Source organism: Notolepis coatsorum, assembly GCF_963971535.1.
Source record: "Notolepis coatsorum genome assembly, chromosome: 1".
NCBI lineage: Eukaryota > Metazoa > Chordata > Actinopteri > Aulopiformes > Paralepididae > Notolepis > Notolepis coatsorum.
Genome location: NC_140165.1, coordinates 298356387 through 298377360, shown reverse-complemented (window position 1 = coordinate 298377360; position 20974 = coordinate 298356387). Strand labels below are relative to the sequence as shown.

Below are 20974 nucleotides of genomic sequence, written 5' to 3'. Positions count from 1 at the left end.
TCAACTAGAATGTGTTTTCAGATTGAGAAGTTGTCATGGAAGGCATTTGACACAAAGCCATATGAATGCATTTAGCTGTAACATTGGCCATATAGTAGGTGTAGCTGTTTTGAATAAATGCTTCCTACTTGCGCACATACGCCACTTCCTCTTCCACACTTCTCTTTTGGAGCCTAATAGTTTCTCAGTTACATGACAGGTCACCACTAAATACAAGAAGGCTGTCGGTGAGTAGATCTCCTTTGTCTTTATTTTCTGTTAAGGTTAATTGTCGTTAGGCATCTTATATGATTATCTCCCAAAAAGTTGACAATCTCTTTGGAAACTAGAGTCGGCAGTGTAATCAAATACATCATGATGATGTACTGTAAGCAGGCAGGCATTTGATCCACACTTTAGCATTATATGTGTCCACAGGCTATACTTGTGGATGTTAGAGTCTATCTGGAAAGAGCAGCATTACAAGTACTATATGTGTAGACAGTGATTGTTACCAAACTGAATCCATAAAGCTATATATTACTTTGGTTCAATATCTTTTTAAACCATATGCTTACTTCAACACGACTCCATGAACACTCAAACTCTGACATAAGATCACCACTTGGTGCTTTGTGATTTCCTTTGTCTTCAACCAAAACAGGTAAAGCTACTAAGAAAAAGTGGCTAACCTTGTAGACGTATTTATTGTCATCTATAGTTTCCTTGCTTTTGTGTGTGTTGGAAGTATGCTTTTATTCAGACTATTTGAAGCTGAATGAAAGGAAGTGATCAGTGGCACCGTGCCAACGTCACGTCTGGGGATGTTTGAGAAAACAGGTTAAAAATAGAATACCAATAGAAACGAGTTATGCAATCAAAACCACAGGGACTTCTATCAGATTCCACATTGGAATAGTTCCTGCAAGTGTATGAACATTTGTAATATTAATGAATACAGTCTTTAAAGTCTTTTATAGATACCGTATGAGAATGCAAGAATATAGGATCCCCTTCATCTCGAAACAGTGAATGTAAACATATCTTTATCATTGTGTTCCAGGTGTCTGAGGCATAAGGCATTATAATGCAAATCATCAAGTGTGTGGTCATTGGCGATGGCGCAGTAGGAAAGACCTGTCTCCTCATTTCCTACACCACACATTCCTTCCCTAAGGAGTATATCCCCACTGTGTTCGACAACTACAGTGCCCAGGTCAAGGTAAACAGCAGGACTATTAGCCTGAACCTGTGGGACACAGCCGGTCAGGAGGAGTATGACCGCCTGCGCACCCTCTCCTACCCCCAGACCAACATCTTCATCGTCTGCTTCTCCATCGCCAGCCCGCCGTCCTATAATAACATCAAGCACAAGTGGCACCCAGAGGTCATCCACCATTGCCCCAATGTGCCTATTCTACTTGTGGGAACCAAGAGAGACCTGCGCAATGATCCGACGATCCTGAACAAACTGAAGCAGCAGAATCAAACGACCATAAGCCAACAGCAGGGCGCAGCCCTGGCCAGGGACATAAAGGCCATCAAGTACATTGAATGCTCTGCTCTCAATCAAGAAGGAATAAACGAGGTATTTGATGAGGCTGTGCAAGCCATTCTCAACCCTCCACCACCCGCTCCCAAAAGACCATGTGTACTTTTGTAAAAGTGACAGACACTGCAAAATAATGGATAATGTCAAGTGGATCGTGCCTTTAAGACTGTAACAAATCTTTTCCACAATATGTTATGCAATTAACTGATATAATGATCTTAATATATATATATATATATATATATATATATAGAACATTTGTCACATAAAAACAATGCTATTAGAAGTGAATCAGATTGTTGTGTAATGTTCCTTTCAGTGTAGGAATTGGGCTCATCAAAATGAGCTTTTCTTTTTTTAAGGTATAGTGCGTCACTGATGTGCACCATGCCCTGCTTTAATGTGCTGAGTGCTCCACTCAGAAGGGGAAGTGCAGCTGCCAGTCGAGTCAGTCTAACTGACTTGGTTAGCTTGCTGTGGACGTCCCACTGAAAGTTCATGCTTTCCTTAATATTTGAAGTTTCCTTTCTTTAGTTGCGAAGGCCCAAATTAAATTTACATGATCAACTTCAGAGGCCAGAATGTGGGACCTATAAACACATTTACTATCCAATAGCATTGTGAGTCTGAACAACAGGACCCATTGACTATGTAAATGTGCTCAAAAAATGTAAAATAAACATTTACAGACTTTTTTTAAATAGCTAAAAGCTAAAAGTGATGTTGTAATTTTGCAACCGAGGGTCTTAAAGCAGTGCTTCCCAAAAGCTCACACGGGGGCAGTGACTCAACTAATCAGTCGCCACTAAAATGCGTTGCCACTGTGCTTGTGTCCGCTTCGTACACATTTGTATGAGGCCGAAGTTAAGTCACGGTTTATTCCCAAACAAGAGTTACACAAAAAAGTACAAACATTAAAAAAAAAAAAAAAAAAAAATCTAAACTTCATTCAATTATAAAGACCTAGACATAAAAAGCAAAGTAGCTACAAATGTGACACTGTCACTGATTTGGAAGTAAAAAATCGTCCAACTGGTTCTGAAAAACAGGCCCACATTGCATTTGCATTTATCACATTACTGCATGGTATCACTTTCACAATGATGTGGGGTAATAAATGGAAATTAACTTTCAGAACTCTCTAGTATACTAGCCACATCGCTTTGCCCTATGCAGGACTTTAGCTAACTTCAGTAATAATGCACCAGTGCCTGTCTGTCTTGAGTTTGCTGAGTGAAATGAACATGTTTACAAACAAGTAAGTTACATTTACATGTTTCTGCTATAGATAAGTTGCCTACCTATAGATTCAGGTACAAGCAATACTGACACTTTTAAAAGTTGGATGACAATTCACCTGGCCTTCAAGGCTAGTGTAAATATAAATTATACAAATAGAAAAAATAGTCACATCTTATATCTTAATTAATTTGATTATATGAAGTAGGCCTATACCACAAGATTAGCAATAATGTTATTGGAAGCAAAACCTAAGAAATTCCTTTAAACCTTGTTGGCGTGCATCACATAGTCACGAAAGGGGCTACAATCTACCCAGTGATGAGACCACACACACAATGTTATTATAATGTTATTATTTGTTCACATTCATTATATAACATTATAATTTTAGTTTTTGTAAGTAAATTAGTAACAAAACAAAACAATTTGTTTTAAAGGGGAACTATCTTATAAATGGCCTTTTTCAGTGTTTAGCATTGTTTCCTAGCTATGTCGACTTATATTAATAGGATCTATGTCTCTAATTCTCATATTGGCGCATTCTTCCAATTCTCCTCTCACAATATTCACCCTCACTGAACTGAGTCATCTGAAAATTTGCATATCTGTGATGTCAGAGGTTTCTCAGCTGCATAATAATGTGGCAGTTGATGTGGCAGTTGCCACCAGGCCACACAGTGGAGCCCAGCCTCAAAACGGCTTAAGATATTAAGGTAGAAAAATGCTGTTTTTGAGTACTTGATTAGAAATACAAAACAATGAATTCTTTTGTAAAAAAAAAATATTACAGAGGTGTTCCATAGACTCACAGGAATTGTGTAAAAGTGCCCAAATAGTGAAATAAATACAGTAGTAAAATAGTTCCCCTTTAATTGAAAGAAAAGAAAGGAAGAAGAAAATAAAATATTAGTGCAGTGTCCATTGTAATGATGCATTGAATGCACCATAACCACACCACATCATAGAAAGATACATTTCATGCATGCATGTTCCTTACACACTATGTTTACATACAAATCATTCATAGTGAATTGTAGAAGTGCCTCTGGAGCCTTCCAGTCCATTGTGCCACTTCCTCTTTGAATTAGATCACTGGGCCAGTGAGTTATCAGTAGCTGCCACACCTTTATGAAGCTGCTCTCATTTCCTTCTATTTTGGCAGTCTTTCCGTGGGAAGTTTTCATATCATTGTGTTATGGTTTGGTTTTGGTATCGGTATACATTTCTTCTTGGATCCAATTAAATAGTATGCATTTTCTTTCTTTTTTTAATCCACTTTTTCTCCTTATTTTCAATTTTTTCTCCCATCCCAATTTCGCCTTGCCAATTCTCCCTTCAATTCTCCCCTCCCCTGTCTTGAACGTTGCTAGACTATGCCTCCCACTGGTCGGCTGCAGTGAGGACCAAGCCTTGCAGCACGTGTCCCCTCCGGTACACGAGGAGGCAGCTGTCGCATCTTTTCACCTGAACAGTGGCGAGGAGTAACGCGTGGGAGGCTCACCCTGCCCCCGATACTTCCTGATTCTAATGTACAGGCGCACCAACCGACCTGTAGGAGTCGCTGTCCACAACGTCCAATCCCCACCCACCGGCTTTCCCACCCTCTAATACTGCCAATTGTATTAGTATGAACGACCAGCCAAGCCGGTAGCAACGCAGAGAGCTGGGCTCGATACCAGCATCTCCTGCGTTAGTGGCGAGCGCCTTGCCCACTGCGCCACTTAGCCGCCCCAGTATGCATTTTCTTGCTAGAAAAAAACGTTTATTTAGCAAGAGTTTATTTAGATCTTCGAGAGTCTAAGACTCCCGGTTTGGAAGGCAGCCCCGGTAAAAAACTGCCCAGGATCTTCACAGATATTACATTTCAAAATTGCACTCAACTCCTTATATATGATTTAGATTAGAATAGTCTATAGATTTAGAATAGTCCCAAAAACAATGCACATAGGTTCCAGTTGAACAACATTTAATACACAGAGGGGAGGGGGTCTGCTGGGGTAACATTTGTTTAGAATTTGAGGTGTGTCTGTGTAGTATCCAATATTGCATTTCCTTAAATCTATTAAAAATAAAAATGGGAGTGAGAGGCTTGGCTACAGTCTTCCCAAATATCATTTTCATAAACAGTTTGAAGATCCTCTTCCCATCCTTCCACCACTCTATCTATATTCTGCTCACTATTGCTCAGAATAGGCCGTAAAGGGGCGGTTGGGTGGCGTAGCGGAGATTGCGCTCGTCACCAACGCAAGAGGCTGCGGTCTCGACTCCCGGAGTCAGCATTGCCGTGCGGCTTGGGCCGGTCGTCATACTAACCCGTTTGGCTGAGTTAGGGGGAGGGAAGTCGTGGGTGGTAATCTGTCCTGAGGCAACGTCGTATCTGTATTAATAAAATGGCGAGCAAAGAAACTTTCTGTGGAACTTCAACTGTAATTCTGACCAAGGACCAAGCTTTATCATCAAACAAATCTCTCATCACTCTGATACATATATCATGCCAAGAATGAAAAATAGCACTTGTAATGCCTGCAGGGAAGTCCCTATTGTTGATAAGAGGAGTTAAATATGAAAATGTATTTTTTCTAATGTCTACTACATTTTATAATTTCCTTGCCAAATCTTGATAGAATTTCTAAGTATCGGATTGTCTACTGCCCTAGAGCGTGGTCTCTACTGCCCTAGAGCGTGGTCTCTTGTGAGCTCCCCTATAGTAATACAAAGGATGCACATCCCCAGGCTTCTAAACGTTCTGCCCCCCCCCCCCCCCCCCCCCCAAGGTCGCGGTGAACCCATTCAGGAATACTTAAGACTATAGCAGGCCAATTATAATGTAATATATACACACACCATATCTTTAGTTTTATGTATTGCTGCATAATCTTCAAACTTAATCTGCCATGCCATATACACTAAGAAGTCTCTTTCTTTCTAGTTTGTAATGGTAGCACATCCATGAAACTGGCAAATCAGACCATTATATTCTTAAGTACAATAGATGACCATCGCTACAAGACTGTGGCGGCCGGTCAGATTTCACAAGATGATTGATGGAAAGTCTTACAGAGCTGAAGTTTGACGTTGGGGTAGAAACGCAAATGTCCTGTCTTTTTCTGCTTTTGGCTGAAAAACATCTCACTTAAAATGTAGTTTATTTTCCCACTAATAACTAACCGTTTGATCAAATTAAAATTGCACCAAGTGCACGTACAAAAATCAAAGTAAACATGCGTTTCACACTTTTGTCGACTGTCATACATACACACCTGAGTGTGCTTTCAAAGACCCGGTGTCATCATGGAAATATACAGTACAAAGAAAACAAACTCTTTGCTCTCCTTTTCGTCTCCTGTTCCCTTCTTATCTCCAGTCAGAAGTCTTTATCCTCAGAGGGTGAAATTACCATGACCTCTCTGCTCTTAAAGTCCCACAATGCTGTTAGGTGGAAGGCCATGTTGGAAAATACCACTAAATATTCAAACAGGGCAAAAAATGTATAACCTGTGGAAGGTAAATGAGAGAAAAGAGTGTAATGAGTACCTCAGCAAAGGTTTTCTACGTCTTCTACTGAGTGTCTTCTAAAGGTTTTCTATTAGTACTACTGAGTGTAGTGCTAATCAGACGTATGCACAAAGTTGTAGTATAATAAATAAAGACAGTGTGACTACTAAAGGCCAGCAGCATAGCTAGTAAGAGTAAATGTGAAACAAACTGGTCCAAACTAATTCTGGTTTCTACTGGAGACGGTTTCTACTGAGCATTGATGTACTGGGATTTTGTCCCAGGCAAGTGACCCTGTTTACGATCGCATAAAAAATGCTGTTTTCATAATTATTCATAATCAGTAATCGAAGGCATCCATTGTTGATTAGCAGGGGTGTAAAAAGTACCCAGAAATTATACTTAATTGAAAGTATGGGTACTGTTTCAAAATCGTACTCAAGTAAAAGTATCTGGCTAAAAACACACTTGAGTAAAAGTAAAAAAGGTTCTACTTTTAAATGTACCTAAGTACTAAAAAGTCAAAGTAAAAACTTTTTTTCTGACTGTCTATTCTTCTGATAGCATCAAAGATCCCCGCTTTCTAGTCTTGCACAAGGACCAATCAGCATGGGTATGGGCGGGTTAATTTTCCATTGATGGGGATTTGATTGGCTGTTTTTAAATAAAGAGCGGCCGCAGGATTAATAACGTTAACGTTAGTTTGGCCAGAGAAACAAATATACTAATTAAAATGGTTGGACCTGCGAGATTTGTACTTTGTACTTTGTAGGTCTGCATTTTAAATGTAAGGAGTAAAAAGTATGTTTTTTTTTATCTGAAATGTAATTGAGTAAAAGTACAAGTATACAAACCTAATAATACTTGGGTAAAGCACAAATCCCCCAAAACAGTACTTAAGTATTGTAACGAAGTACAATTACATAAGTACTTTACACCCCTGTTGATTAGTGTGATACTAAAAAAAGATGGACAAAGTGACTTTGGCATTACTCTGAAAGATGTCAGTGGATACGGGTACATTTCCTGCTTCAAAACCAAGAGCACTATTATGATAAAGAAGCTTTTAGTGGCTATTTTTAAGCTCTTTAGCTTTTAGCACTGTAGAGGTTCAGACAAGCATTATATTACGGCCACAAGGTAAATCCTCCACTCATGGTCTCTGGAGTTGCTCCACGTCAATAAAGCATCACCGATAAGCTTGGTCCTCTAGCTTTCCCAAGTCATTGGGTTATGTTCATGAATTATTATTATTAGTATTTTAAGCCATACAAATAACGTGAATTCCTAAATTAAGTGATATTCCCTGTTTAACAATAAAGAGATTGACAATTGAAAATACAGTGATGTTATACTCACTCCCTGGTTCACAGTACAAGTTGTGTTTCACAAAAAAATATGCAGCCAAAGCGCAGAAGGATATGTTGAGGAGTAGGACACGTACTTTCCACCGGTAAGACATAAAGTCCTGAGAGAGGGAGGGAGGGGGGTGGTGTTATTGGTAATCAATTATGACTGGATTAGTATTCATTTCATCACTCAAATCTGATGAAGTTAGTATAAAAAATGAGATGGAAATCTTTTTTTCTCTCTTTTATTCTTATCTACATAATAAGTGGTACATTTGAGTATTTCTTAGCAATTTCCTTTTCATTGACATTGTTTAATTTCGTTCAGCAATTATAAAATGCATTGCATTTGTGAGTAATAGCTCACATTATATGGAGGGTCATCAACAAAAGTTATTTCTGAGAAACACGATGGAAAATAAAACATGACGAGGCAGCAACACTGAGGAAGTACACCGTCTGACGTAGGCCTTGCAATCGACCACATCCTTCCACTATTTATAAGAGACACGACTTGGCAATATGTGTCTCAAGAAAACCTTTCCGAGAATACACAACAAACAGTGGGCCAGGATGAGGAAGATTGTTGTAGTCACTTAGTGCTGTAGAGTCGTTATATTTCGATACTGGCTACGCGTCCTGCTTCGCCTTCTGAACAGCTCGTTCATACCTAAATGTATTGAAAGTATTTCTCATCTACCCAGCCACGGCCACTCCTGGCTACGTATATAACCCTGTGGCGTGGCTGTGCTCCTCCTCCCTCATTCTTTCATTCGAAAGTGTTGCTCATACGCGCATTGCAGTCTGAGAGTTAGAGATAGTTATTAGTGTGATTTTTGTTTGGAGATGGCAACGCCACCAGCGCTTCCATCGCTTGGCTTCCACCGCTCATCGCAGGGGCTCCCTGGACCAGCTGCCATGGCAGGTGAGGCCTCGCTGCGTGCCGTGGGGAGTTTGAGCCGCCCGGAGGCCGTAGCGGGCCCCTCTCATGTGAGGAGGACCACCGGCCCTGGTGTCCCCGCGGAGTTCAGCCATCCAATTCCTCGCCGGCGTGTCGGGCCTAACAGACCCCGACGCCACGAGATGCAACTGGAGAAAGAGAGACGCAGTCCGACGGGTGGGCCATCGAGGTAGTTTTTTTTTCTCCAGCTTTTTCATGGTCAGACATGAGACCGGAGAGGGTGAACGGGAGAAGAGGTGGGGAAGACATGCGACAAATCATCCCCCGGGAGCAGGAGGCGAACCCCGGGACGGCCGCGTGGGTGTGCGAGGCACTATGCGGTGCGCCACGAGGGTGCCCCAAGAGGTACTGTTTTTTAGCAGCCCCTCTAAGCGCCCCTGTGTGGTTCATGGTCCTCCAGGCACAGTCAAGCCATGCTCTCGCTAAGGAACCTGTCAGACTGGGTTAAAGGAGCAATCCTCTTAAAGCCCCCCCCCACGCCTGGTACACCAGTTATAGAGGGCGCGGCTGCGTCAGACTCAGGACTCATCCTGAACCCCCACCTACCAGTCAACGATTCGTTAGAACATGGAACTTGGTGGTCCTGACGAAGGGGAGGTGGTGTCGCAAACAACACCTGGGGAGGACACGTATGCTACAGCCTCGTTGTCCTCACCAGGTCCCTTTGGTCGGGTTCTAGCTCATGGACCCGACAGAGAGCCCTGTTGCTCGTGCGGTCCATGGGGCTGGGACCTCCTCTGCATCCCGCTCCTAGGTAACGGGCGGAATGCGTGGTGAGGTAGACGCAGGCCTTTTTTACACGGCCTACTCACCTTGTGCGTTTTTTGGGTACTGCACCCTTTTTTTGTATAGTCGGTGTTCTATCCCTCCGCTCCTCACTAGGACGAGTGTGAGGGCCAGGACCCTCCCCGTTGTTCTGGTGGTCATAAAGGGGACCTCAGCGGGTACACTTATCGGCCTTGCTCGGCCCACTTGTCCAGAAGGCAAAGCAGGACACGTAGCCAGTATCGAAATATAACAAAGGTTATCCTATAACCCTAGTTATATGAGTACTGGCAAGAGTCCTGCTTTGCGCCCTGAGGACCCCTGACTGTCTTTCGAATGAAGTTCAGAGTCGGGAGGAGGAGCACAGCGACGCCAGGAGTGGGCGTGGCTGGGTAGATGTAAGGTGCATGAGAAATACTTTCAATGTATACATTTAGGTATGAACGAGCTGTTCAGAAGGCGAAGCAAGACGCTTGCCAGTAATAATAATAATAATAATAATAATAATAATAATAATAATAATAATAATAATAATAATAATAATAATAATAATAATAATAATAATAATAATAATAATAAACTTTATTTGTATAGCACCTTTCATACAGAAACTGCAGCTCAAAGTGCTTCACAACAGAAAAAAGACAGGCATAAAATGAGCACATAAAGTGCACAGTTTTTCACATTAGGATCTAACATCCCAACAGGCCACCTATGGTTTGATTAGTTTTATACAACGGCATGCAAATTTCTCGATTCTGATTGGCCATTCACACGTCTTTATTGGCAACAATCCACGGTCCTGGGCTCAGGACCCGCCCACAACCGAATCACATAATCCTCCCCGGCTCACTCCGGGAGAAAACAAGATCGCGGACAACAAATGGTTATGTTGAAAGCACCATAACGACTAAATATGAAGCGATTCTGTCAAGGGGAATGTGTTAGTCCTTTAAACAATGTTGGATGATGTAATTGATGGGTCTTGACTCAATCTAGAACAAAAGAAAAATCGCGGATTGATTGATAGATTAATTGATTGATTTAAATTTCTTCCTTCCTACTTTCTACTGACTGCAGCGTTCTCCCGACGCTGGCGTACCCACAAACACACACACACACATACACACACACACACACACACACACACACACACACACACACACACACACATACACACACACACGCACACACACACTGTGACACACACACACACACACACTCCTGTCTGCAACAGCGGGGGAGTCAGACTGAGAGAGAAGCAGCGCTGTTTTAAGTGAGCATGGTCTATTGAATTGATTGATTGGTTGATTGCTAATTTTATTACTGTACCCCTGGTTTCCAACTGGTTAAGTTTAGGCTAAAAGAAATAAATAAAAAAATAGGGCAAAGAAAACGTTTTTTTCCTATAGGGCAAAGAAAACGTTTTAATTTGTTTTACCTACTTTATATTCTGCATCTGGTAATACAATTTTCAATCAATCATTCCAATAATACACAGTTGGATGTGTTAGTTGGTTGGATGCACTTCAAGCTGCTTCCACATGAGGCAACTTCTCTCAATCATTCCAATAATACACAGTTGGATGTGTTAGTTTGGTTGGATGCACTTCAAGCTGCTTCCACATGGAGTTGTGGGAACTACTTTTTCTGGCGGATGGTTTTTTCAATAAATCTTCGATTAATGTGTGTTTATTGTATAGAAATAAGGTTGGATGAATCTGGCAGTTGTATAAAAGCTTTACACCACGTGCAGTCGTGATTTGTGACCAATAAACCATGCCTAGGGGGGTCTAACGACCCTCGGCTGCGCCTCGGGCCTAACAACCACCCCTAGGCATGGTTTATTGGTCACAAACCACTCCTGCGTGTGATGTAATGCTTAATTTTAAAGACTTGTAACTTTGGGTTTGATCCAAGGAGTAAGTTGCCCCATATTGCTCTGTAACATTTCTCTTTTTGTTATAGGACCGACTAGGATTTCAGTTTTGCCCTCATTTAATTTTAGGAAGTTGTTCGTCATCCATTTGTTTATTGCTAAGAGACAGGTGGAAATGGAGTTTATAGCTGTGTGATCATTTGGTTCAGCAGAGATGTACAGTACAATTGTGTGTCATCTGCATAACTATGGAAACATACATTGTGTTTTCTAATGATGTCTCCGAGTGGCAGCATGTATAGTGAGAATAATAATGGACCAAGGCAGCTCCCCTGTGGAACTCCGTAGTATATGTCATGTTTCTGAGAAGAATGATCTCCAAGCCTGATGTAATATTTTCTCCCTTTGATATGTTCTGAACCAGTTTAATACATAGTCAGAAAGACCAACTAACTTTTCTAGACGATTTATTAGGATATCATGGTCGATCGTGTCAAACGCTGCCCTTAGATCTAATAGGACGAGAATTGAGACTTTGTTTGCATCAGAGTTTATTCTGAGGTCACTAATTATTTTTGCAAGAGCAGTTTCAGTGCTATGGTGCGTTCTGAAGCCTGATTGAAATTCCTCCATGATTGTTATGGTTTGACACCGACCCCAAACGCAACGACACAAGAGAGTAGGATTCAGAGTTGCCAAAAACAAGGGCTTGTTTATTAAGACTAAATAAACAGCACAGACTTGGAAGAGTTCAAACAAAGACTGGAATACAAGCAAGGATGAATGTTGCTGCTCTGCAGCTTCTCCCGGGATGGTAGTCAGGGGAAGCAGACGCTGACGTCAGAGCCGCTCTGCAGACTTCTCTCGGCAGAATCTCCGAGGTGGTTGCGGGACCGAGAGAGAGAGAGGGAGCGAGTTAACTCAGAGTGCAGGTGGAACAGAGCAGGGGAACAGGAGAGGTGACTTGTACCCGAAAACAGAGTTATCCAAGTGACTGAATCTTCGGTGTAAATACACACTGTGAGTAACGTTCCAAACACAATCCCAAGTGATAGATATCTTCGGTGCAAAATAAACACTGTGAGCGAAGTCCCAAAATACAAATCCAATGTGATAATATCTTCGGTGTGTAAACACACAGTGGGAGATGTTAGGCCAAAATATTATCCCAATGAAACAATCCAAAAAAGGCTAAACGCTGGGTGAGTGACTGTCTGATAAAAAGCTGGAAATCTTCAGTGTTATATAAACACACGAAAAACGGAATTGGATCAAAGACAGTCATAAAAACTCACCCAGGCGTTGTGCGTAAAGAGCGTTGGAACAGAATGGAGCGAGCGCGTCGCCTCGGGGAAAGGGTGTCCAAGAGGAATGCTTCTTGAATATCCTGGAGGCAAAGCACAGGGAAACAACAGCAGGCAGCAGGAACGGCGAATGCAACTGAAATATCAAAACGATCCAACAAAACTTGAATGGGGAAACGGGGTATAAATAATCAGGGAATGCTTAATTGACAAGCAGTGACAGCTGAGGGATGTGATTGACAAGCGTGTGGTTGGGGGAGCACCAATCAACGACGTCTATGGGAAGAAGCGTGTGAATAGGGGAATGCAATGATTAACAGAAAACTTAAAGGAACAGAGCGAGTGGGAGAGCAGCGGACCAATCATCACAGTACTTCAAGAAGCCCGTGGTGGGGAAAGAACCAAACCTTACAGTACCCTCCCCTCCACGGGAGCCACCCGGCGACCCACTCGGCCCCGGCCTGCCCGGACGGGACCCAAGGAAGCCGGCGATCAGGGGCACTGGAGAGGGGGACAAAGACAGAGGCTCGGAGAGGGGGACCGGAGACGTGGACAGGGGACCGGCGAGGGAGGCCGGAGACGGGGACTGGGACCCGACAGCGGAGGCTGGGCACGGGGACTGGGACCCGACAGCGGAGGCCGGGCACGGGGACTGGGGCCCGACAGCGGAGGGCGGGCACAGGGACAGAGAACCGGCGAGGGAGGCCGGAGACGGGGACTGGGGCCCGACAGCGGAGGCCGGGCACGGGGACAGAGGACCGGCGAGGGAGGCCGGAGACGGGGACTGGGACCCGGTGAGGGGGCTGGACGGCACCCGAAGACACCGGGCACGACAGGAGGGGCTCCACCCCTTGATGGTACCGGAGGACCAGGCGATGTGGGGCTCGTGCAGCGCGAGCCAGGGCCTGCCCAGGACCACAGGGACAAGAGGAGAGCTGGTGACGAAAAACTGGAGCCTCTCAACGTGGTCACCAGCAACGGTGAGAAGGACTGGACAGGTGCGTTGAGTGACGTCAGCCAGGCGGCGATGACCCATTGCAAAGACCTCCAAGGGCCTCTCGAGGTCCTCAAGTGGAATGTTGGCCCGGGTGGCAAACCCAACGTCCATGAAACTCCCATCAGCACCAGAGTCCATGAGTGCACCCACCGTCGCCCGCTGGTCCGCCCAGGCTAGGGTGACGTCCGCCAGACGGTTGGGTGGTGCACGGGTGGGGGAACAGGAAAGACGGCTCACCAGGATCTCCCGGGGTCCCGGCGAGCCTGGTCCTCTTGGCCGGGCACGGCAATTGGAGACACGGTGTCCATCCCGGCCACAGTAGAGGCAACGGCCGGAGAAGAGCCTGGACTCCCGTTCGGCCGGGCTAAGGCGGTTGCGTCCCAGCTGCATGGGTTCCTCCTCGGTCACGGCTCGGGAGGGAACAAACCCACCAGTCACGGAGGGGGCAGGGCGGTCAGCACTGTAGAGGCGGCCGCCGGGAAAGGAAGCCCCTGAGCGGAGGTCGATGGCACAGTCGTAAGGCCGGCGAGGCGGAAAGACCTGAGCCCTGGACTCCCTGAAAACCCCCTCGAGGTCGTGGTACTCGGGGGGTACGTCTGGGGTACTGAAAACCTCCTCGAGGTCGTGGTCCTCGGGGGGTACGTCTGGGGTACTGAAATCCTCCTCGAGGTCGTGGTCCTCCGGGGGTACGTCTGGGGGTTCCCGTCGGGTTCTCTCACGTCTTCTCTCCTGGAGGCGTCCGTCGATGCGAATGGCGAGGCTGAACAGGTCCTCGAGGGATTTAGGCTCCTCCCGGGTCGCGAGCTGGTCCTTGACTGCGTCACTGAGCCCCCTCATGAAGGTTAGGCGAAGTGCTGGGTCGCTCCAACCACTCTCCACCGCCGCCAGTCGAAACTCCAGGACGTAGTCTGTTACCCCGCCGCTCCCCTGTCGGAAGGTACCCAACCGGGCTCCAGGGTCCAGACCACGGGCTGGATGGTGGAACACCCTGCGGAGCTCAGCCACGAAGTCTGGATAGGAGAAAACAAAATCTGCATCCATTGCCCAGGAGGAAGTGACCCACTGGGCAGCCCGGCCTGAAAGCAAGTTTGTCATATAGGCCACTTGGGCCCCTCTAGAAGTGAATCGACTTGGTTGATGACGGAACACCAACTCACATTGCATGATGAATGTGGCACACTCCTCGGGATTACCGTCGAACAGCCGTGGGACGGAGAGACGGGGTCCCCGAGGTGCGGGATCGGGAAGCGTGGGAACTGCTGGGGCTGCGGGGAATGCTCCTGAAGGAAGTGAGGGAAATAAAGCGTTAACGGTGTCGCACAGCGTGTGAAGCTGAACGAGAATACCAGATTGTTGTCCTGCCAGAGCGGCCAGGGACCCTTGAATAAGCTGGACCTGCTCCCTGAGTTCCAGTACAGCTGCCGCAGCCGCATCTAGCTGTAGGCTGTGTTCCCTGGCTGACTCTAACTGGACTGCCGCTGCTGTGCTGACTCTCTTGCGGGCGCAGACCGCGCAGGCCAGTACGAACTCCTTGACGTCGCTCCTCATGGTGGGCCACCAGAATCGACGAGCCAGGAAGGAGAACGTGCGATGAACGCCCGGGTGGCAGGCGAACCGGCTGGTATGGCCCCACTGGAGGACCCGGGACCGGACTGAGTTGGGGACAAAGAGACGATGAACCGGTACATTGCCTGGAGCGCGATGGAAGCGTAGGGCACGCCTTACCACCCCCTCGATGCCCAAGGTGACGACTCTCTCGGTGTCGGCTGGGGTCGTCATATTGGTTGGATCGTAATGTTATGGTTTGACACCGACCCCAAACGCAACGACACAAGAGAGTAGGATTCAGAGTTGCCAAAAACAAGGGCTTGTTTATTAAGACTAAATAAACAGCACAGACTTGGAAGAGTTCAAACAAAGACTGGAATACAAGCAAGGATGAATGTTGCTGCTCTGCAGCTTCTCCCGGGATGGTAGTCAGGGGAAGCAGACGCTGACGTCAGAGCCGCTCTGCAGACTTCTCTCGGCAGAATCTCCGAGGTGGTTGCGGGACCGAGAGAGAGAGAGGGAGCGAGTTAACTCAGAGTGCAGGTGGAACAGAGCAGGTGAACAGGAGAGGTGACTTGTACCCGAAAACAGAGTTATCCAAGTGACTGAATCTTCGGTGTAAATACACACTGTGAGTAACGTTCCAAACACAATCCCAAGTGATAGATATCTTCGGTGCAAAATAAACACTGTGAGCGAAGTCCCAAAATACAAATCCAATGTGATAATATCTTCGGTGTGTAAACACACAGTGGGAGATGTTAGGCCAAAATATTATCCCAATGAAACAATCCAAAAAAGGCTAAACGCTGGGTGAGTGACTGTCTGATAAAAAGCTGGAAATCTTCAGTGTTATATAAACACACGAAAAACGGAATTGGATCAAAGACAGTCATAAAAACTCACCCAGGCGTTGTGCGTAAAGAGCGTTGGAACAGAATGGAGCGAGCGCGTCGCCTCGGGGAAAGGGTGTCCAAGAGGAATGCTTCTTGAATATCCTGGAGGCAAAGCACAGGGAAACAACAGCAGGCAGCAGGAACGGCGAATGCAACTGAAATATCAAAACGATCCAACAAAACTTGAATGGGGAAACGGGGTATAAATAATCAGGGAATGCTTAATTGACAAGCAGTGACAGCTGAGGGATGTGATTGACAAGCGTGTGGTTGGGGGAGCACCAATCAACGACGTCTATGGGAAGAAGCGTGTGAATAGGGGAATGCAATGATTAACAGAAAACTTAAAGGAACAGAGCGAGTGGGAGAGCAGCGGACCAATCATCACAGTACTTCAAGAAGCCCGTGGTGGGGAAAGAACCAAACCTTACAATGATGTTGTTTTCTTTGAGAAAGGAGTTTTTTTGTATTGAGACAATTTTTTCAAGTATCTTGCTGATGAATGGGAGGTTGGATATTGGCCTATAGTTGGTTAATACATTACTGTCTAGTTTGGGTTTCTTTAGTAAGGGTCTTACGACAGCTGTTTTGAATGCGTCTGGGAAAATACCTGTCAGAAGCGATGTATTTATAATATTTAGGACATGACTTGCAATACTCTCGAATATTCGCTTAAAAATGCTGTGGGTATAGGGTCAATACAGGAAGTGGAGGAGTTACATTCCATGACAGTTTTGTAAAGCTCAGTTGATGTAATACAAGCAAATTTTCCTATGGTTACTTTTTCGCAGGGTTTGCTGATGGTGTCCATGTTTGTATCAGGACTAATGCTGGCTCTAATTGAAGTTATTTTGTTATTGAAGAATAATGCATAATAACTAGGGTTATATGATAACCTTCGATACAATACACATCCCAGTTCAATATTGCACTTACTTAGCACAACAGTGCCACCTTGAGGTGGCTCTGAATGGCAAAGAATGGCAGGTTTTGTATGATGGATGATTTTCCTCTGGTACACAGAGGAACATCAAATAGTAACAGTAACATCAAATAGAATAATAAAAACTGGTCTTAGCAAAGGGAATTGTTTTAATACTAAAGATACAGGCTCTTAACGCAGTACATACTTTTGGTCAAATCAAGGTCCTTCTATGGAGCAGTTCTACAATATGACCTTTCCGAGATTTAAGAGATTTCAGTCTGAATGGTGAAAAGGGGAAAGAGGGACTTTCTTACCTCAGGATTTAACGAGTACTTCTTGATGGCATTCCATAGCCGGCAGGTAATGGACATGTAAATAATGGAACTGATAATGAACAGGACAAAACCTTCCTTATGGACAACTAAGGGGTAAATGGACATAAAGAGAAAGCAGAAACATTACTTTAGACAGAGATGTGACTTTGTAAATGCATTTAGCTGAAATGTACTGATGATGGTGTGTGTGTGTGTGTGTGTGTGCGTGCGTGCGTGCGTGTGTGTGTTTGCACGCACATGAGTGTGGGGTACTTTGATAAAAACATTTCCACAGATTATTACATAATTTAGTTTGATGTCGTTTGAATTTAGCACAGTATATATCTGAATCTGTAAGAGTAAATGTACAGCTTCCATCTGAATATAAAATAAATAGACTCATTATTACTCATACAGAATGCCTATATACATGTATAAAACCAATAGATTCAGATACAGAATGCCTATACACAATGTATAAAACCAATAGATTCAGATACAGAATGCCTATAGACATGTATAAAACCAATAGATTCAGATACAGAATGCCTATAGACATGTATAAAACCAATAGATTCAGATACAGAATGCCTATAGACATGTATAAAACCAATAGATTCAGATACAGAATGCCTATAAAACCAATAGACTCAGATACAGAATGTCTATATATAAAACCAATAGACTCAGATACAGAATGTCTATATATAAAACCAATAGACTCATACAGAATGCCTGTATATAAAACAAATAGGTTCAAGAACTGATTTTATCCAGTTAATCCTGTGATTAACTTAATTTACAAATCTAACTTGTGATCCCATGTATGATACATGATACATGATGTATCCATTTGGAACAGTGTGTCAGACGAAAAGTTGCTGCATGGGTAGATCATGGATAGAATAGTGTTGGTTGTTACAGGTACTACTATAGCCTACTAATGACGATGCACTATATCAGGGGACCGCAACCTTTTTGATACAAAGGGCCATTTTTAAATGTTCTTGTTAACCAGTGTGCCATATCAACGTTAAGGTTAACATTACGTTTAATTAGGACACCACATAAAAATGTAAATCTCCAACAGATCTGTAATTATATTCCATCCATATAGCAATCATTTTAATGAACATTTTCCTCTCATAATTATATAAGAGCGCTATACAAGAATGCTGCCGTCTTTATGAGATGCATCATCCTTTAAAGTTGTCTTACGTTTGGTCTCAAAGTGGCGTTTAATACTCAATGTTCAGCAAACAACAACAGACTGACCCTTCTGATTAGCTCTGACCCTGAAATATCCCTGGTATATCAGTCAACCTACCACGAATAACAGGCTGTGCAACTGCCAATGGCTGTGAAAGAGGTAACTCGGCATGGGGATGAGAGGACACTTCAACATTTCCAAAAAGGTTCCTCTCGTACACACTTTCTAGCGTGCCATCGGTTAAGGTTGCTGACCCCTGCACTATACAGTATATATTGTTTCTTGTGTCTCATATGGTATGTTGTGTTGAATCCTATAACTCTCCTGTTGGCTGCTGGACAAATTGCCACTTGGGGATGATAAAGATTTATTCTACTCCATTTTAACAAATGTAGTCTTAGATACACTTTTATACACTGTGAAAGAACCACACAATTTGTTATTATAGGCCTACATTAGACCCACTTGCATCTAACCCAATCTCCTAAAAAGAAAAAAAGAATAATAATGAATGATTCAAACAATACATTTTTGGATCACTCACAGTATGTCTCGTTGGACGACACGTAAGTAAGGAGCAAGAGACCCAGGTTTTCAAAAATGGAAAAAATCAGACTCAAGCAGCCGAGCAGCCTCTCTGGGAACCTTGAGGCGAAGCGCTCCTTGTAGAAGTTAAAGTAGATCATTGCTACAACGAATCGTGGTGCAGAGTGCAGTCCAATGCAGATCCTCCAGATGTAGCACTCAGGGCTCTGGCTAATCGAAGCACTAATAGACGGCAGATAATTAGGGACCTATAAATTCAAATCATAATATAGTATTGATTAGAGACAGCTGGGCCACCAATACATTTTATTCAAAATTAACATTTTCCAAAAGCAAGTTACAGTACCTGGCAATGTGTACCAGTGGAGTCTTCCAAATGGAAAACGGAGGATATGAAGACACAAGTTGTTAAACCAAGCAGAGGTAGGCTGACTGTGCCCAAGATGCAGGTGCTGAAAGGTAATCTCAGGATTAGGGTCTCGTGCCCCGACGTATTTGGAGCTTGCAGCATCCTAGAGTGGAAGATTGAAATATTTTCTATTTAAATCATTTGCAACATTATTAAGTGTTCATTGAGCATTTTTACTTACAAAACTGAAAGGAGCAGTTATAATTACATGTAAATGAACTAGTCCCTAGAAAAAAAATCCATGCAATAACGCCTTTAGTATTATGTGTACAGTTTGTATGATTATGAATAGCAAATCATTCTGGGCAGATCAATTCTTAATATTAAGTGAAGTTATGGAATAAATGTGAAATTAACATGAACCATACCTCTGTAGTGTAAATAGCGGGTAAACACCTTGCTCGCACACGCAATTGCCTATAGTCAATAATTATGCTGTTTACACTTAAGTACTCATGGCATGATGGCAGGTAAGTAGGTACAGTAACCAAGAGATGCATATGGAAAGGCTACTATAACGGGACACACAAACTACTATGAATCATCGAACATTCGGCACAATCCACTCCGCGTACAGTATTATGCTAAACAAAATGTTCAGTTTCCAGAAAACGTCCAATGGAATAAAACCCGATGATGATAATAATAGTACTGTACTGTATTGTGAGACTAACGACGTCGACGACGACTATAGGAATTTGTTTGGAGCGGACGAGGAGGATCCAAACCATCATTGATTTAGCCCACCCGGAAGAGAAGGTGATTCGGCTTGCATTGGTCACTCTGAATGGGTGATTAATGTAGTCAAATCGCGCACAACACTAAAGCACAATAATAGTCGATCACGCAGATAAGATATTGCAGCAAAAGCAAACAAAGCAATTGACTATATATAGGCGTAACGCCGTCACTGGATCCTGCACAAAATGTCGGGAGCTCTCCTTGGTACTGAATCTGGGCACTGTCAAATTAATGTACGCAAGACAAAAATATGTCTACTTTTCTTCCATATCACCCCCCCCCCCCCACACACACACACACACATTAGTTCGTTTAGTTTTCTCCGCCAAGTATTGTGTAGATAGTGTATGTATGTATTAAATAGACAACAGCCATGTGTTTGACGTGCGTGCCGGGGTGGGGGCTATGTGTCCATCCACTGCCCCGCCTCCCGTTACGTGCTATCAAACATAAACAGCGCGCTTGGGATCCTACTGGACCTCCCCATTATGCTACTATACAGGCCTTATCTTTAGTTTACTACAGTAAGTTGATGAAACTTCATTGGCGCATAGACCGGCTCAAATGGTCAGGATAACCTGTTTTGGCAAGATGAAACTATGGAGAATCCAGACTTCATTTCGTTTAGTGCTATGCATCAGTATTTTTTCAGGTAGGTTGTTGCTTGTCTTTCTTATCCAGCCTCCTGAATGTATAGCATAACTTATTTAAAATAACCCTTATCTGTATACTTCTGTACAAATGTTAAAGGGGGGGGGGGGGGGAATCATAGCAATGAAGAACACGTGTGCGTGCATTGGTTTAGTTTTTAGTGTAAGATTGTTAATGGAAGTGTAGGCCTATTATGTCTTGCAATGATATA

The 20974-nt window shown here is 43.8% G+C and overlaps 3 protein-coding genes across 3 annotated transcripts in view; 2 read left to right on the top strand and 1 right to left on the bottom strand.

Moving 5' to 3' along the window:
* chrna10a (cholinergic receptor, nicotinic, alpha 10a) overlaps positions 1 to 20974 on the top strand; it is a gene marked incomplete at both ends in the record, with an annotated part of 116654 nt that overhangs the window by 88881 nt on the left and 6799 nt on the right. The window lies entirely within an intron of this gene.
* On the top strand, positions 162 to 2660 carry LOC311244500 (rho-related GTP-binding protein RhoG-like). The gene is made up of 2 exons (XM_084334043.1): positions 162 to 227; positions 1043 to 2660. The coding sequence occupies exon 2, from the start codon at positions 1067 to 1069 to the stop codon at positions 1640 to 1642; it is 576 nt and encodes a 191-aa protein (XP_084190169.1). The 5' UTR covers positions 162 to 227; positions 1043 to 1066; the 3' UTR covers positions 1643 to 2660.
* LOC311239582 (post-GPI attachment to proteins factor 2-like) lies at positions 6138 to 19473 on the bottom strand (the record flags this gene model as incomplete). Its single annotated transcript, XM_084327946.1, has 5 exons — positions 6138 to 6268; positions 7628 to 7736; positions 17207 to 17313; positions 18961 to 19210; positions 19309 to 19473. The coding sequence occupies 5 exons, from the start codon at positions 19471 to 19473 to the stop codon at positions 6138 to 6140; spliced, it is 762 nt and encodes a 253-aa protein (XP_084184072.1).

Excerpts from the sequence above, each read along its gene's own strand:
- LOC311244500 (XM_084334043.1), top strand. The coding sequence starts at position 1,067 with ATGCAAATCATCAAGTGTGTGGTCATTGGCGATGGCGCAGTAGGAAAG.